The 13,329-nt window shown below is 45.3% G+C and overlaps 1 protein-coding gene across 1 annotated transcript in view; it reads left to right on the top strand.

Annotated features, from left to right (window-relative positions):
- Nucleotides 1-13,329, top strand: part of VPS53 (VPS53 subunit of GARP complex) — a 129,467-nt gene that overhangs the window by 83,908 nt on the left and 32,230 nt on the right. Inside the window, exons 14-17 of the mRNA XM_060082862.1 lie at nt 1,165-1,407; nt 4,372-4,519; nt 8,339-8,421; nt 9,394-9,472. Coding sequence (XP_059938845.1) covers nt 1,165-1,407; nt 4,372-4,519; nt 8,339-8,421; nt 9,394-9,472 — 553 coding nt within the window. The remainder of the gene's footprint in view (nt 1-1,164; nt 1,408-4,371; nt 4,520-8,338; nt 8,422-9,393; nt 9,473-13,329) is intronic.

Genomic DNA, 13,329 nt, shown 5'->3' with positions numbered 1-13,329 from the left:
CTTTGTTTAGTTGTCTGTCTGCTGGGTACCTTTAGGTTAATGATATCTAAATATTTGCCGACATCATAACCTTTTTGTGTTTGAGGAGTAGTAGGGTAGAGTGGGTAAAAGCATGAGGTTTAGAGCCAGGCTGCTTGGTTTTTAATCCTGGCTCCTCCACGCTCTGGCTGTATGACTTTGGACAAGTCCTTTAATTTTCTGCACCTCGCTTTTTGAAAAGGAGGATAGTTTTAGTCCCTACGTCATAAGGTTATTGTGACGATTAAGTGAAGTTCACTTATAAAGACTCTTACAAAGAGCTGACATGGTGCCTGGTACATCGTAAGTGTTCAGAAGATGAGCGCTGTCATTATTGAGGGTTTTCATTTGTGGACAGGGGAGCTGGTACTGATATGGTGGTAGGACCAGTGCACACACTTCAGTGGTAGATTCTAGGCTCAGCTCTGCCACTAAATCGTGTGGCAAACTTTCTGGGCCTTATTTTTTCCATCTCTTAGAGGATCCAATAACACCTTATCTTTCTCCCAGGGGTTTGGGGTCAAATGTGATCATGAAGTGCCTTGAAAAGTATAAAACAGCACACAAATGCCAAATTTTATCACTGCTGTTATCGTAGGAGTGGCGGTGGTAGTTAATGATGATACTGATAAAAATGGATCCAGTTTTTTAAAATGTTTTAAGTTAATTATTTTTTATTGAGGTACAGTTGATTTATAGGATTGTGTTAGTTTCCGGTATATAGCAAAGCGATTCAGTTATTTTTTTCAGATTATTTTCCATTATAGGTTATTACAAGATATTGACTATTGTTCCCCATGTTACACGGTAAATCCTTGTTGCTTATCTGTTTCATATATGGTAGTGTGTATCTGTTAATCCCATACTCCTAATTTATCCCCCCGCCTTTTACCCCTTTGGTAACCATACATTTGTTTTCTATTTTTGCGAGTCTGTTTCTGTTCTGTAAATAGATTCATTTGTATTGTTTTCTAGATTCCACATATAAGTGATATCATCTAATATTTGTCTTTCTCTGTCCGACTTACTGAAACGGGTCCAATTTTAAATGTAAAAAGCATGAGGAGTGATCGCCTCGTGGCAGTCAAGCACGTTTGTTTTCTCTTTCTTGAAATAAAATAACGTTTCATGTCTTCTTCCTCCCAGAAACCTTGGGGAGCTGATAGATCGGTTTGTGGCCGATTTCAAAGCCCAGGGGCCACCTAAGCCCAACACGGACGAGGGGGGCGCCGTGCTCCCCAGCTGCGCCGACCTCTTTGTCTACTACAAGAAGTGCATGGTGCAGTGCTCACAGCTCAGTACCGGGGAGCCGATGATCGCCCTGACCACTATTTTCCAGAAGTACCTCCGAGAGTATGCCTGGAAAATCCTCTCTGGCAACCTGCCCAAGTGAGTCCTGTTCTTCCTGGTCTGACCGGAGAAGTGAGATTCTGAATATACCTAAGTATAGAAATCTTTAAGGAAATCCACCCTGAAGCTGTTCACTGAACTGCCAAGAGTATCAGGGAGGAAAACACCCTTAGGGAGTTCCCAAGGGTCTGAAACTGTTTCCTCTCAAATGGGATTCCACAGCTGATCAGGACCGCTAGAGGAAATCAGTACTATAGGTCAGATCCTGCCACGGTGGACTCAGGGGAGTCAGTCCCATTGTAGACGTGCTTAGTTTACATGGATTCAGTGATAGGTACTTGGCAAAAGAAGTGGGGTGGTGGTAGCAGTGACTTTTGAACAGCAAGGGCAGTTTCATTCAGGCCAAAGTCTCTCTTACGGTGTGTGAATCTTGCTCTCCTGGGTTGAGTCTAATGTTTAAAGATGTGGTAGGATTTGGGGAAAGGTGGTTGCATAGCACAGCTCCTAATTACAGTGACTTCACTCTGTTATTCTGGGGCATTAAAATATTGTTATATAGCTTATTACTTGAAATGAATGGATTGTTCGACTAGAGTTTTAGAGATATTTTGGTTATATAGCAATTTCTATTGTAATAGAATATGATCTGAAGCAATGCTTCGAATCCAGTAATTATAAATCACCCCCATAGCTCAATTCAACAGTTTGGAATTTAGTTTCTGTCCCTGTCACTAAAATGTGTCATATATAGGAGTTTTACGTAATTGGGAGGAAAGAAAAATAAAATCCCTTCGCTCTACAAGAGACTTGAAGTAACAGACGTGTTTGACAAATGAGAATTTCTTTGAATATGATAGACATTATTTTTAAATTTTTGATAACTTATATCCTGATTTTCAAAATACTGCAAGTTTGTTGTAGTTTGTAAAACACAGAAAAGCACAAAGATGAAGATAAAAATCACCACCCAGTGAAAACAGGTTTAACTTTTCAGTATACATTTTTCTGTTCTTTCTTTATATATGTATACATTTTTCTGTTCTTTCTTTATATATGTATACATTTTTCTGTTCTTTCTTTATATATGTAATGTGTGCGACTGAATGCTTCTGTTTATTTGTCTAACAGGACTGGACTATAGTGCTTATAGTTTTATACCCTGCTTTGTCATGCTGTGAGCATTTTGCCATGTGTATTAGTCAGTGTCACAGCAGGAAATAAATGGTACTCAACTGGGATATTATTACTAAAGCCACTGTTCACAGAAATGGGGGCAGGTGAAAGGAACCAAGGGAGGATTCTGAAGCATCCAAACCCTAGTGGGTAATTGTTACTACTTTAAAACTCACGTGACAGCTAGGGCTGTGGACAAAGGGCTGCCTAACAGAAACTGTAGTCATAGGGGCCACGGTCACTGCCAGGACCACACTGAAGCAGAGGGAGCAGGAAGGCTAGTTGTTGCTCCGACTTCTCTCTCCTCAACCTCTCTGACTTCCTACAGCCTCTGCTGTTGGCTGAAACCAACAGGAGGCCAGAGGGCTGGGGAGCCTGGGTGATAAGTCTGCAGAGGTCAGTCTCCCAAGCGGTGAAAAGGGAAGAGAGGAGCAGAGAACAGTCAGCACAGTAAAAATATTCATCAAGACACTTTTTTTGTCCAAATTTATGTACGTGTGTATGTATGGCTGCATTGGGTCTTTGTTGCTGTGTGTGGGCTTTTCTCTAGTTGCCGCGAGCGGGGGCTGCTCTTCATTGTGATGCGTGGGCTTCTCATTGCGGTGGCTTCTCTTGTTGTGAAGCACGGGCTCTAGGCGCATGGGCTTCAGTAGTTGTGGCTTACCGGCTCTAGAGCACAGGCTCAGTAGTTGTGGCACATGGGCTTAGTTGCTCTGCGGCATGTGGGGTCTTCCCGGATCAGGGCTCGAACCTGTGTCTCCTGCATTGGCAGGCGGGTTCTTAACCACTGCGCCACCAGGGAAGCCCCATCAAGGCACTTTTAATGATGCTATGATGTTCCCACATACAGAAGACCCTCAGCTAACTTCTGAGAGTTCTTATTGATCATTCTCTTAATTTACCATTTATGTTGGGTTCACTATTTTGGTATTTTAAGTAACATTCAGAAGAGCATCCTTGAACAGAAGTAGAACTACTGGGTCAAAGAGTCTGAACATTTTTTTAAGCTCCTGAAATATACCTCCAAAAAAGTTGTACAATTTAATGCTCCTAACCCATGGTGGAAGAGACACCCTTATAAGTACTAGAAGTACTAGAAATTAAGATGTTTTCAAATCTTTGATTACCTAAGACTGGGAAGTTGAGGGGTGTGTGTGTGTGTGTGTGTGTGTGTGTGTGTGCGCGCGCGCTTTAAAGGAAAATTTTCTCTTATTTTTAAGGTAAATATCATTGAATTCTGTCTTCTTAAAAAATAGACTCTCACAGTTGAAATTTTATTTATAACTGCAGGAAGCTATTTTAAACACTGCTTTTTTATTTTTTGTGATCACATGATTAAATCAGTAGGAAGAGATGACAAGCTTTTTTTGTTTCTTGAGGCAGTCAGGCCTTTGGCCAGGAACCATGTCTTAACATTCACTTCTGAACCCCTCCACAAGCACAAAGACAAGCGCCCATGCAGAATTTTCTTAACTGAGAGAAACCGTTGGGGAACCAGCTTTTGCACTGCACATGACTCTGAATGAGCTCTACAGATCAGGAAATTCCAAGCTAAGCAGAGAGGCCGCTCAGCAGAGCAGTCATTGTAGGTAATATGACTGATGACTGGCTCGCTGCTGGGATCGTCTCTTCCTATTTCTGATGGTCAGAGAATTTAAACAAATGACAGTCAAGGTCAGGTCACTCGGAAAGGTCCTCATTGTGTGTGGATTTGTTTGGGCCACGTCCAGCCTCTCCTTCCCCCGTTTCTTTGTCTTACAACTTGCAGTTTCCGGGTCAGGAAGTAAGTGAGGAGTCCTGGCCTGACGAGTCCCTATGCCTTTTCCTCAGAACCACAAGCAGCGGCGGTGGGTTGACCATCAGCAGCCTCCTCAAGGAAAAGGAGGGCTCAGAAGTGGCCAAGTTCACCCTGGAGGAGCTCTCCCTCATCTGCAGCATCCTGAGCACTGCAGAGTACTGCTTGGCCACCACCCAGCAGGTGAGCCGCCCCGGCTGCCCCTGCACCACCACCTCCTTTTCCTGAGCCGCCTGGGCCACTTAGCTCAGTGGGTAAGAGTATGGGCCCCAACGAGGCCTCACACAACCTTGGGCAGAACAGCTGGTCTCCCACAGGGGGAAAACTCGAGGTCCAGCCAGGGGACGGCCCAGGCAGCCCCCTTGCAGAAGGACCTTGTTGAAAGGAGACTGGGCAAGAAAGTATGACTGGTCTCCTCCCCAGAGCTGTGCAAGCTACTCAAAGAGCATGACGTGCCCTCTTGAAAATAGGTCAGTAGCCCTGTCTCCCGCGTGCTAAAAGCAGTTACAACAGTTACAATCGTAGTGGTGGTAGGCCCCAGCCTTAGGGGTGATGAGTCACAACCAGTGATTCCATTCTCAGGAGTGTTACCAGGCTCATTGAAAATCCTTTGGGCTTTTATGTGTCTCCTGAAATTTATGGAGCATTCTCAGTCTGCAGAAACAAATAACCATTGTTTGGATGCTGACGTTCAGGAACTGGGAAGCAGGAAAGGGTGATGTCTCTTCTGGAGCTCCCATTAGCAGAAGGAAGACCCAGAAGAATTTTCCATTCAGCCTTAGATGTGGGATTAGAAGTTCCTTTCCACATTTCCAACCCTGCCACCCCTTCCCTTTGGACTTCTGTGAGAGAATACATTTCCAGTCTAAGCCACCAAGTTTGTAGTAATTTGCTACGGCAGCCTTAGGAAACTAATTATAGGAGTCAGCCCGAATGAACTCTACTGGTCAAAGATGAGACATACAAGTATCGGTGAGAATATTAGCTACAGTCGACTGAAAACATCAAATATGTTTAAATCCATTTGATTATATGATTTTTAAAATTCATTTATCACTTTGGAAGATACTCAGAAACCGCTGGTATGAATTGAATACTGGTAAATAAAGGAAAAGTTCTTATCCTGCCTTTCCTATCTGACTTGTACCTCAGGATAACCAAATCACTGACAATGGGAAGTATATCTTTATAGCAGATTTTCAGATCATAAATGAAGAAGAAAAGATATTGAATTCAAATATCATTCTTTTATACCTCTTAATGGAATAATGGATCTGGGCATTGACCATCAATGGCTGCTGACATTACAAAAAGAGAGACAACCAAACATCATGTTATCTCCTGATGGAAGTACACAGCACTACCATGAAGGAGTTTTTTTTTTTTTTACTCTCTTTCTTTCTTTTTCTTTTTCTTTTTTTTTTGTTGGTGCTGGGTGACTTGTGGGATCTTCATTCCCCGACCATGGGTTGAACCCCGGCCACGGCAGTGAAAGCACGGAGTCCTAACCACTGGACCGCCAGGGAATTCCCATGAAGGAGTTTTCGTTAAAAAAAGAAAAATCTGGGGCCTCCCTGGTGGCGCAAGTGGTTGAGAGTCCGCCTGCCGATGCAGGGGATACGGGTTCGTGCCCCGGTCTGGGAGGATCCCATATGCCGCGGAGCGGCTGGGCCCGTGAGCCATGGCCGCTGAGCCTGCGCGTCCGGAGCCTGCGCGTCCGGAGCCTGTGCTCCGCAACGGGGGAGGCCACAACAGTGAGAGGCCCGCATACCGCAAAAAAAAAAAAAAAAAAAGAAAAATCTGAATCTGATCAAGCTTTTACATCAAGTTACAATTTACAGGAAATACAAGGGATAGAGGAGCATGCTAATTCGTACCTTGTGGATACAATCAATGAGATCAAACTATGAGAAAATCTACAGGGCAAACAACCCAGTTTCCTTAAGAAAAAATCACAGGGGATTGGAGGGGGGTTGCAAAAAGAAATGGAGGGAGAAACCAAAGAGACTTGAGAATCCAAGCAATGAAGAATTGAAAAATAATACTTAGAAAACAATGCCAATAATGTGTCAATATCCGTTCATTAATTGTAACACTTTTACGCTTAACACCTGCATGGGGTGTGCCATTCCCTCCTTCAAGAGATCTTTATGGGGCCTCCCTGGTGGCGCAGTGGTTAAGAGTCCGCCTGCCGATGCAGGGGATACGGGTTCGTGCCCCGGTCTGGGAGGATCCCATATGCCGCGGAGCGGCTGGGCCCGTGAGCCATGGCCTCTGGGCCTGCGCGTCCGGAGCCTGTGCTCCGCAACGGGAGAGGCCACAACAGTGAGAGGCCCGCATACCGCAAAAAGAAAAAAAAAAAAAAAAAAAAAGAGATCTTTATGAAGCACTGATTATGTACCAGGCATTGTATTTGGTATTAATTCACAGAGGTGAACAGAGTAGACAAATTTCTTACTGTCATGGAACTTAGAACTAATAAAGGAGCCAGATAATAAATAAGTAAGGCAAGATGTAACCTCAATTTTATTCTAAGTGCTAGGAAGGAAACAGATGTTGCAGTCCTAGTTAGGGAGTTGCCTACTGAGGTAGAGTAGTCAAGGAGGGCCTCCTGGAGGAGGTGATATTGAACCAAAGACCTGAGGGGCGGGAAGGAGACTGCCAAGTGAGGACCTTGGAAGGGATGGGCAGTGGGGGGGGTGGCAAAGCAAAGGAGCTGGCTAGGACGGGGGAGCAGAGAGTGCTTCGGAGAGAGGAAGTTGGACGTGTAAAGGCCCTGAGGGGGAAAAGACCCCGTGTCTTCCAGAACCTTAAGAGGTCGGTATAACTGAAGCCAGGCAGACAAGGGGGAAAGCAAGATGCGGACCCTGAAGCTAGACAGGACCCAAATCATAGTTAGAAGTTTGGATTTTATTTTCAGTGTTAACAGGGAAAGGCCGCTAGAGAGTTGAAGCCTTGAGAGCCTGCGCCGTAATTTTTCTCCTCAATCCCTTATAAACGTGTAGATTGTTTCCAGTTTTTCACTAATATAAACGACACCAGAATGTGAGCTTTATGAGAAGAGGATCTTATCTGTTTTTTTCACCAGCTAACTCCCTTATGCTATGACAGAGCCTGGCACAGAATAGACTTTCAGTAAATATTGGTTGAATTCATGAATGCTGCAAAGAACCCATGCGCATCTCCATACCTTGTTCTCATTACTCATTGAAATATCTTTCTAGATGCGAAATCACCGGCCGAAAGAGTGTGTATATTTAAATGTTTGCCTTTTAAATAAATTGCCTTCCCAAAGGTTACATTAATTTACCCATTCCTAGGAGTCACTTTTAAATCTAAGACAAAACATTCATTATTCTTAGAGTTTCTGTAATAAATAGGTTTGGAGATGCTAGGTGAAGCAATTCCCGGGATGTTTTGAGGTATTTACAATTCCCAGTCAGTTGTATTTTTCTTCGAGGCTGCTGGAGTGTGGCCAGCGTTTCTCCCCGCTTGGCTGTAGGATGATGCAGGCAGAGACTGTGTTTCTTTTGTTTATTTTGGTATCTCTCAACACCTTAACGCGGTGGGTGGCCCAGCCCAGCGCTCAGGGAATACTTTACCTGATTTTATTGCGACCCACAACTGGAGGCTTCCAATGTTGGTGGGTGAGCCGGCAGTTCCCGAGGCAGGGAGTATCCTAAAAATGGGGATCTGTTTAAATTGTCAGTGTGTCATGAGAACCAAGTACAGTGCAGGGCCAAGGGCACAGGCTCTGGAGGAAGTTTGATTCCCGGCCCTACCACTCACTGTCCTGGCTAGGGCATGCCTCCATCTTCTCATATATCAAAGGAGGATCATAATAGAATCTTCCTTACAGGGCAGTGAGAATTAAATGAGTCCATACACGAAAAGTGCCTGGAATTACACCGGAATCCTCACACTCAGTAAATGTTAAGTATTGTTACGTTGCTCCTTCCGATGAGCGTTAAGCACTTTGTTCTCTCTGTTACTCTCTGACAGCTGGAAGAGAAACTCAAGGAGAAGGTCGACGTAAGCCTGACTGAACGAATCAATCTGACTGGAGAAATGGACACATTCAGCACGTATGTACTCGTGCGCCTGCTCGAGGCCCGCCTTTCCCCCTGCGCGGAGCAGCGTGTCTCAGGCCGTCAGCGTAGGTTACTACAGAACCTGAGAAGTTTCCAGGGCCTTCTGTTGGATCAGGATTATTTTCGCCGCCAGCCACCAAGGAGCCTCAGAAGCTGGTGCAGCTGCCCCCCATCCTGCCTCCTCAAATACAATCATTTTTAGCTCATGGAGGCTTTATTGTTGCACTATCTAGAATAACAAGAGAGAAGAAATCCCCCCTTGGCCATCCCTGCAGGAAGGTCAGGTCCAGGGCCTCCTATCTGCCCCGCTAAATCTACAAAGGGCCAGCCCCACCTCCAGTGTTTCAAGGGTATAAAGGATGAGCAGCCTGATTTTAGCCACTGGGGGGCGGGGGAGGGCAAGTGTATTTGGGGTGGAAGCGTGTCTGTCCAGGGAGTTCAGCCTGTAAAGCCTTCTTGAAACAGTTATTGCCCTGGTGCTACCTGGCAGGATTTTGTCCTGGTCGTTAAATGAGATTTGGGAAAGCCAAGCTTCTGCTTTCACATCAGCCACTTACTGAGGAAAAGTCCAAATTCTCTTCTTTGGTCATTTTCTCTCAACTTCCCCCCCCGCCCACCGCAAGATCTGATTTAAACATTTTGGGCAAACGGGTCCTTTTGGAGGAGGTAGCAAAGAGGAATTCTGGGTGTAGCAACTGGGGAGACGAGCCGTGGAATCTGGTGTCCTGACTGAGTAGGAACACATCCTGGTGAGACCAGGACACACAGCAAGAAGGAGGGCGGAGCCAAAACACTCCTCCTTGTCATGCATTCCTTTCTGAAACGAACCTCAAGCTTTTCTGAGGAAATGGTGCATCTAAGTTTTACACAGGTGCCTAAAACATTTGGAAGGGGCTGTGTCGGTCAGTCGTTCGTTCACAGGTCACTTTTGTAAGCTGTGCCCACAGCAGTGTGTTTGATTTGCAGTGTCATCTCCAGCAGCATTCAGCTGTTGGTTCAGGATCTCGATGCTGCCTGTGACCCCGCCCTGACAGCCATGAGCAAGGTAAGCTTTTAGGAAATGCTTGTAACTGAACGTCCAAGAGTGACCCCAGGTGGTTTCTCCCTGCCCTGCCTGTAGCTCCTGCAGGCTCTTCAGTGCTTAAAGCACCAGTTGGGAGGAGAACGGAGCCCTCCAGGAGTTTCCTAAAGCACTCAATTGATCTTGCACCTGAAGTCAATTGCCTGTCCTTTGAGAATGAGACAGGGAGCAGGTGTGTTTCCTAAGCCTGAAGGAGAGGTTGCTTTTTTTTTTTTGTAAATTTTATTTATTTATTTATTTTTGGCTGCGTTGGGTCTTCGTTGCCGCGTGCGGGCTTTCTCTAGTTGCAGCGAACGGGGGCTACTCTTCATTGCAGTGCGCGGGCTTCTCATTGCAGTGGCTTCTCTTGTCACGGAGCACGGGCTCTAGGCGCACAGGCTTCAGTAGTTGTGGCATGGGCTCAGTCGTTGTGCCTCAGGGGCTCAGTAGTTGTGGCCCACGGGCTCTAGAGCACAGGCTCAGTAGCTGTAGCTCACGGGCTTAGTTGTTCTGCAGCATGTGGGATCTTCCTGGACCAGGGCTCAAACCTGTGTCCCCTGCATTGGCAGGCGGATTCTTAACCACTGCGCCACCAGGGAAGTCTGCGAGGTTGCCTTTGATCAGCACCTGACACGTGCTGAAAACCCTTCATGTGGCCTCACCAGAATAGCTGTTGTTGTGCTTATGGCAGTCACTTCGGACTCATTTTCATTCCTGCCCACTGAGAAGTTTTTCCGACTCTTTCTGCGCTCTCGTGCTGGTGCAGGATCATTTGATCAGGTTGCGGACCCTGGTTTTCTATATCGTGGTGGCCCGTCAGTCAGCCCTCAGTCCCCAGGCCCCTCCTTTGGCGCTTATCACGTGCAGCTTCATGTTGCTCTTTGGCTTTTACGTTCCTGTGTCTTTTCTTCCTAAAAGAATATCAATTCCTTAAGTTCATGGACCACATAGAATAGAGAAGACTCATACTTGTTGATTAATTAAGTTGGAGATAGGCAATTCTTCATTGATTTCTAAGCCAAATAACACGAAGTTGCCCACTCTTTGAACCTTCTAGAGCAGGGGTCGGCAGACTACAGCCAGTGAGCCAAATCTGGTCCGCTGCCACATAAAGTTTTATTGGAACACAGCCACGCTCATTCATTTATATATTATCTATGGCTGCTTTTGTGCTACAACGGCAGGATTAAGTAGTTGCAAATGAGACCAGATGACTCGCAAAGCCTAAGATATAAACAGTCTGGCCCTTTACAGAAAAAGTTTGTCAGTGCCTATTCTAGAATCGTAGACTCTTGGAGCATTCTTCCAAATTCTAGAGAAAGAACTTCTCTGGGGCATACTGACCAGTAGCGGAGTACGGTGGAAAGAACACTGGCTTCGGAATCAGACAGACTTAACTCTTCTCATTTTTCCTTTGGGCGTGTTAAGCAAGTAACAACCTCTCTGGGCCCAAGTTACCTCATCCGTATGTGAAATGCCAGGATCTGCCTTCCGAGGAGAGTGACTGGCCTGGTGCCATTAAACGTTAGTCCTCTTTCCCTCTTGTCAGGAGGAGTGGCCGTGTCACAAGGTTGTGTAAACACACATTTGCTGTGAATTTGCTTTTGTAGTAGATTGTAAATATTTAACAAAAATAGGGCTAAGACCAAAACTTAAGCTTCGGAGTTTTATGATGCTCAGTGGGGAGTCCTGAGTAGCTGGTGTCACAGAGTTTCCATTCAAAAGGCCCTTCCTTTCACCAGTCAGATATGGATGTGTATTTCCAGCATCCGAGTGTTTACAAGCAGAATACTCCAAGCAGGCAAACAGAGGCTCACTCATTTTCTGAAAGGAACGTGACTCTGAAGATTGGTTTTGTGGGTCCTGATTATCCCCTCGCTGCTGGGGGACGCTGCCTACATCCTGAACACGATCTGTTCCAGCTGCCATCTCTCCTGCACTGCCACACACTTTCGATTGGAATGCAGCTGGTGAAAGAATTTTTACATTTACCAAAGGAAGAGTGGATTTTTTTTTCAGTAAAATAACAGTTGTAGGGGGTTTAACACTCCAGGTGTTGCTTATATGAACTGTCAGTTCATTAGGTAGATTTCCCTCAAACTGCCCCCACCACCCATCTCTCCACCAGACCCACACCAGCAAACACTAACAGAGACCATACCTCCAGAATCTTTTGTTTACATCATAGGAAAACCACAGATGTGGGAAGGCAGCAGCTGGGAGGCCTTTACTCTTTGTCTGAGTCTTCTGGAGTTCTAGCAAAATGAAATCCATGTGATGAAAATGACCAGATATAAACAAGCCAAGTGGTCACAAACTGATTAAACAAATACCCTCTGTTATTTGTGCCTGCCTTCTGGTCTGTGTAGTTTCCTCTAGGATTTTTAAAAACTTTTGTTTTGTGATAATGCTTATTCCTGTCTGTGATGCCATCATTTTTGCTGCTAGTTGAACAGTTCATTTCAGACTCTACCCAGCACAGTGCTGGGAGTCCCAAGGCTGGGAAAGATGTGGACCTTATTCCAAGGTGCTTAGATTCCAGAAAGTGTGGGGTAAGAGATGTGTGCGATGAGGGGGGTTAAGGTATGAGGAAATCAGTACCAGAAGTACAAAATACATCCTTCTCAAAGGAGGAGAGTTCAGGACTTCCCTGGCGGTCTGGTGGTTGGGACTCCGAGCTTCCACTGCAGCGTTCGATCCCTGGTTGGGGAACTAAGATCCCACATGCTGTGCTTGCACGCACGTGCAGCGTGGCCAAAACAAAACAAAACACATCCAGGTGGGGAAGCAAAGAAAGCCTTCTTAAGGAAGTGGCATTTGAAATAGACCACCAAGGATGGCAAAGATTTGAACAAATTTGTGATTAGGAGGGCATTCTGAACTGAGTGACAATACGAACAAAGGTTTATAAAGTTAGGAAAGCTCAGAACTTTGTCAGAATTGCCAATCTCCTTACACATCTTCGGAATTCCACAGAGAACTCTGTATGTGCTTGCACCTACATAGTCAAGACTGGAAACAGGGCTGCCCTTAAGGAGTTTATATTCTGGTGGGGCAAAAACTTCGAATGATTGATGCTGTAAATAAATGTATTTTGTAAATGGTGAGAAAACGAGCACTGGGCTCGCCAAAGTAGAGTGGTGTCGTTAGATGATTCTGAGTTGAGGGAGGGAGGCTTCTTTGGCAAGATGGATTGAGCCAAGAAACCGAGTTATGTCATCCTCCTGCGAGGAGACCTCATTCTCATTGAGGGCACCCCACGATCTCCTTGGTTAGCATACTGGGCTTTCATGCTTTGTCCCTTCACTGCCTTGTTGGTTCTCCCACCCCTGTGTGTATAACTGTACTCCAGCCTCCGAGCCACTTTTCTTTCTCTGAATGCATTACTTTTTTTGTGGCTTCCACACCTTTTCTCATTCTGTTCTTTCTGCCTAGAATTCTCTTTCCACCCTTGTCTGCCCAATTAGCTCACCCTTTAAAATCCAGTTCAAATGTCTGCCTCCTTTTAGAAAATTGAGGTATAATTCACATACCATAAAATTCATCCTTTTACAATGTATAATTCAGTGGAACCACTACCACTGTCTAATTCCAGGACATCTTCATCACACGAAAAAGAAACCCCATACCCATTAGCAGTCACTCCCCATTTCCCTGATGGTCACTAATCTACTTTCTGTCTCTAAGGATTTGCCTATTATGGACATTTCACATAAATAGAATCAAACAGTATGCGGCCTTTTGTGACTGGATTTCTTCACTTAGCCTGATGTTTTCAATGTTCATCTATGGGGTAGCATGTATCAGTACTTCACTCCTTTCTATGGCTGAATAATACTCCC

Source organism: Mesoplodon densirostris, chromosome 18, assembly GCF_025265405.1.
Source record: "Mesoplodon densirostris isolate mMesDen1 chromosome 18, mMesDen1 primary haplotype, whole genome shotgun sequence".
In the NCBI taxonomy this organism is placed as follows: domain Eukaryota; kingdom Metazoa; phylum Chordata; class Mammalia; order Artiodactyla; family Ziphiidae; genus Mesoplodon; species Mesoplodon densirostris.
The sequence above is the reverse complement of the archived record's forward strand: the minus strand, read 5'-3'. Positions and strand labels throughout refer to the sequence as shown.